Raw genomic sequence first — 4,193 nt, 5'->3', positions numbered from 1 at the left:
TTTCATGGCAGTTTTTATTCTTTTGTTACAGAGATTAAGGAATGAAAGAGGATTAATTAACGGAGAATGTAATTCTCCGTCGAACTGTCCTTTTTTCTCCCTTAATCTCAATTAGGAAGGGAGAGGTGAATTTTTAATTACCGGGAGTCACTGTGCGCCGCAATACAATTATTTTTCTTACTGGCCCCTGACTTACATGGCGATTTTTATTTTTTTGTTACAAAGATTAAGGGATGAAAGAGGGTTAATTAATGGAGAATTTAATTCTCCGTCGAACTGCCTTTTTTTCATCCCTTAATCTCAATTAGGAGGGGAGAAGTGAATTTTTAATTCGCGGGCGAATGGTGAATAGTCAGTGTGCGCCGCGAAAAAATTATTTTTCTTACTGGCCCCTGACTTTCATGGCAGTTTTTATTCTTTTGTTACAGAGATGAAGGGATGAAAGAGGGTTAATCGATGGGGAATTTAATTCTCCGTCGAACTGTCCTTTTTTCTCCCTTAATCTCAATTAGGAAGGGAGAGGTGAATTTTTAATTACCGGGAGTCACTGTGCGCCGCAATACATTTATTTTTCTTACTGGACGCTGACTTTCATGGCAGTTTTTATTCTTTTGTTACAGAGATTAAGGGATGCAAGAGAGTTAATCGATGGGGAATTTAATTCTCCATCGAACTGTCCTTTTTTCTCCCTTAATCTCAATTAGGAAGGGAGAGGTGAATTTTTAATTACCGGGAGTCACTGGGCCGCGAAACTATAATTTTTCTCACTGGCCCATGACTTTCATGGCAGTATATATTTTTTTGTTACAGAGATGAAGGGATGAAAGAGGGTTAGTTAATGGAGAATTTAATTCTCCGTCGAACTGCCCTCTTTTCATCCCTTAATTTCAATTAGGAAGGGAGAGGTGAATTTTTAATTACCGGGAGTCACTGTGCGCCGCAAAACAATTATTTTTCTTACTGGCCCCTGACTTACATGGCGATTTTTATTTTTTTGTTACAAAGATTAAGGGATGAAAGAGGGTTAATTAATGGAGGATGTAATTCTCCGTCGACGTGCCCTTTTTTCATCCCTTAATCTCAATTAGGAGGGGAGAAGTGAATTTTTTTCGCGAGCGAATGGTGAAAAGTCATTGTGCGCCGAGAAGAAAATTATTTTTCTCACTGGCCCATGACTTTGTCGTAGTTTGTATTTTTTTGTTACAGAGATTAAGGGATGCAACGGGGATTGATTGATGGGGAATTTAATTCTCCGTCACACCCTCTGTGTTTCATTCCTTAATATTAATTAGCCAGCAAATGAATCACCTGAAAAACATTAAGAACATGTTGAGGACGAGGAGGACATGAATTCCCCTCCGAAACTATCCCTGTGACAGCGGGACTGCTACTGCCTAGTTACCCGCACAAGCAGTTCGCCCAGCCGTCAGATTCGACCGTGGCGGCATCCCTCCGTTGGGGTCGAACTACTTTTGGCTTGGGGTCAGTCCTCTACTTTAGTCAATCCTCTTTGCGTAAAGTTCTCACCACAAGACAAAGGTCTTCGGGAAACTTCGGTCGAACGCCGGAGACTGCCGAAGACCATTCTCTTGTGGCGGTGACTTTACGTTTGTTTCTCACCCTTTCGTTCCGTTGCCGTCTTCTTCGCGCATTTGAAATTTTGCTCAATAATCAATCGAAGAATCCACCTCAATCCACCTGTAAGATGGCCGATTTCCGTGGAGTGCCTGGTCTGAGTGGAGCTTCTGGTGAAGAACAAGAAGGTAAGTCAAGTTCTCAGGAAGAAAGACCGGTGAACTAACAATTCTAACCTCACTTGGTTCGGTTACACTACAATTTTTACAGCGCTTTTCTTGACGTTCTTTTCCAACTCATCTGAATGTGTTCCTTCGAAACTATTTTTTTTTGTTTTTAATATTTTCATGTTTCTTGAAACCTGAATTAACCTCTAACACAATTGAACCCTAATTTGTGTGGAGGGCGAGGGAGGGGGGGGGGGGAGGGATTAGAGGTTAATCCTGAATATTTTGATTTCATTGCACGTACGAAAAAATTCAATCGGAAAACCAAGAGAAATTCTATCGAATTTCTATCGGATTTTCTATTGAATTTCTTTTAGGATTCTATTAGAATTCTGTTGAAATTTGTTTTTATTTGCGGCATTTCTATACAAGATTTTAGCTAGAAAATTCAATAGATTTTCATTTCTCTATGAAATGCTTGGATTTAAATTTTCGAAGTTTTTTCCGCTGTATTTGTATTTGTTTCTAATAATCAAATCCAAGAAAAATAACTTGGAAAATTCATGCCCAAGAATTTCATAGAAAAACGAAAATCTATCGACTTTTCTATTAAAACTCTGTTTCCGTACCAATTTATTGACAAAATTTGCCTCATCGATTTCCATCGTTCCAGATCCCAACAATTGCCCTTCAGATATTACCCGTCTTCTCGCGTTGAAAAATCTTAGAAGTGCAACTTATCGCAACCAGGCACCGTTCCAGGAGACACTGAAGGGCCAGGTTAGCTCCAGATATGATTTTTGTCTAGCCCGATCAATGGTTGGTGCTGTGTACGATTTGGCATTGCAATTGGGGAAATTTGATGAGGATCTAATGGTCAGAGATGGAGAGGGCTACAATGAGGGACCCATTGCAACTCCCTCCCCAACGTTATGTGAGTATAACAATTCTATAATCACCGTGTGCGTTTGTTCTGCTCTTGGCCATTTTTTCCCTTCAAAACACGTCTGGAGAAATTCAATAGAGAAACCTAGCGCTCCCTGTAAGAAATTCTATGAATTTCGATTAGAATTGTAATTCTATAAGAATTGTATTGAGATTCGATTGGAAAATTCTATTTGTTTTCGGCGCCATTTCTTTAGATGATATTCAATAGAAAAGTCAATAGATTTTTTTTCCCTACGAATTGTTGGGCATGAATATTCTAAGTTTTCTTTTCTTGGGTTTTATTATGAGAAATAATTGAGTGATTTTAGTGTTTTCTGAAAAGAGGGAAAAAAAATAAAAACAGAAAAAATCATTTTTTTATGATCTAATAAATATAAAGTAAAACGGATACTTGGGAAAGCTCATTGGTAATGGTGAAACCCTTTTTCAGATTTTGAAGTTGGGGATTTTTTGACGGACTTGTCCCTCAATACAGAGGGAATGGTGGAAGACCTATTCACATCTAATTATGAACTTTTGGAAATTCGATCACGTCAGCTGGAAGTCATTCATCTGCTGAGCCAATTGATCGCTTCGGCTCGGGCTCTGAAGGAGAAGTTCAAGAAGCTGATGCTGTATCCTCTCCGCCGCGTTGTTTCGAGCAGCATGGAGACAGACAGCGACAGTTTTTGATGAAGGAGACTTTTTCTCATTATAATACTGTCTCTGGGGATTGAATGACGTTTTGGGAGTTAATCATTTCTGTTTTGACATTAAATTGAGCAGTGCACGATCAGTCTATTTCGCATTTTCCCTCCCAAGAAATACAACTATTAGTTGACATCCCTTGTTCAGTTATTCTTCTTCATCTTCACTTCATTTTCCTCGCAGTCGTGTTATGTTCAGTTAATTACAATCATCACTGTACTATGTTTTGTTTATCATAAAAAACGGAGCTAATAAATCATTTGACAGTTTAAATGATGAATTATCTTTTAATTCTTCTCCATAAGCGCCACATAGTTTTTTTCCTTCCTTTACGATATTATGAGAATAATTAGATTTCGCCAAGGGATGAAAAGAAAAGTAATAGGGGCGGGCGGGAGGTTTAGCGGGGGAGGGGGGGGGGGCAAATCTGCGTAGACGATGAACTGCTGGTTGTCGACGTCTGCCACCTCTACCTGGACAAATTGGGGCTGTGTGTAGATAATTATCTTATAGAATTAATAAAAAAAATAGTGAACTAAATATAATTATTCTCTATACCTTCAGGCATTCCAAGACACACTAGCAGATAGCACTTATTGTAATTCTTTTTCATGTGGAGCAGCGAACTTGTATGTCCAGAGGCCAGGGCTGCATTCTCCCTGCGGATTTCAGATGCAAAAAAAAATTATTAACCGAATAATTTTTACACGAGCGGAGAAGGTCTCGAATCTTCCTGAAGGATGTTATAAAATTATAAAATTGATTATTACAATTTTTTTTTATTGGAAAACTTTAATTACTTGAATATTTGTTTCA

At 38.5% G+C, this 4,193-nt stretch overlaps 1 protein-coding gene across 1 annotated transcript; it reads left to right on the top strand.

Moving 5' to 3' along the window:
• Positions 1 to 1,475: 1,475 nt before the first annotated feature.
• On the top strand, positions 1,476 to 3,653 carry LOC107039118. Its single transcript, XM_015258587.1, has 3 exons — positions 1,476 to 1,763; positions 2,416 to 2,676; positions 3,121 to 3,653. Exons 1-3 carry the CDS (start codon positions 1,706 to 1,708, stop codon positions 3,360 to 3,362), a joined length of 561 nt encoding a protein of 186 aa, XP_015114073.1. The 5' UTR covers positions 1,476 to 1,705; the 3' UTR covers positions 3,363 to 3,653.
• The last annotated feature ends 540 nt before the right edge of the window (positions 3,654 to 4,193 follow it).

This window comes from Diachasma alloeum, unplaced genomic scaffold (assembly GCF_001412515.2).
Source record: "Diachasma alloeum isolate Michigan unplaced genomic scaffold, Dall2.0 Dall_scaffold_00293, whole genome shotgun sequence".
NCBI lineage: Eukaryota > Metazoa > Arthropoda > Insecta > Hymenoptera > Braconidae > Diachasma > Diachasma alloeum.
Note: the sequence above shows the minus strand (reverse complement) of the source record. Positions and strands in the feature narration are given on the sequence as shown.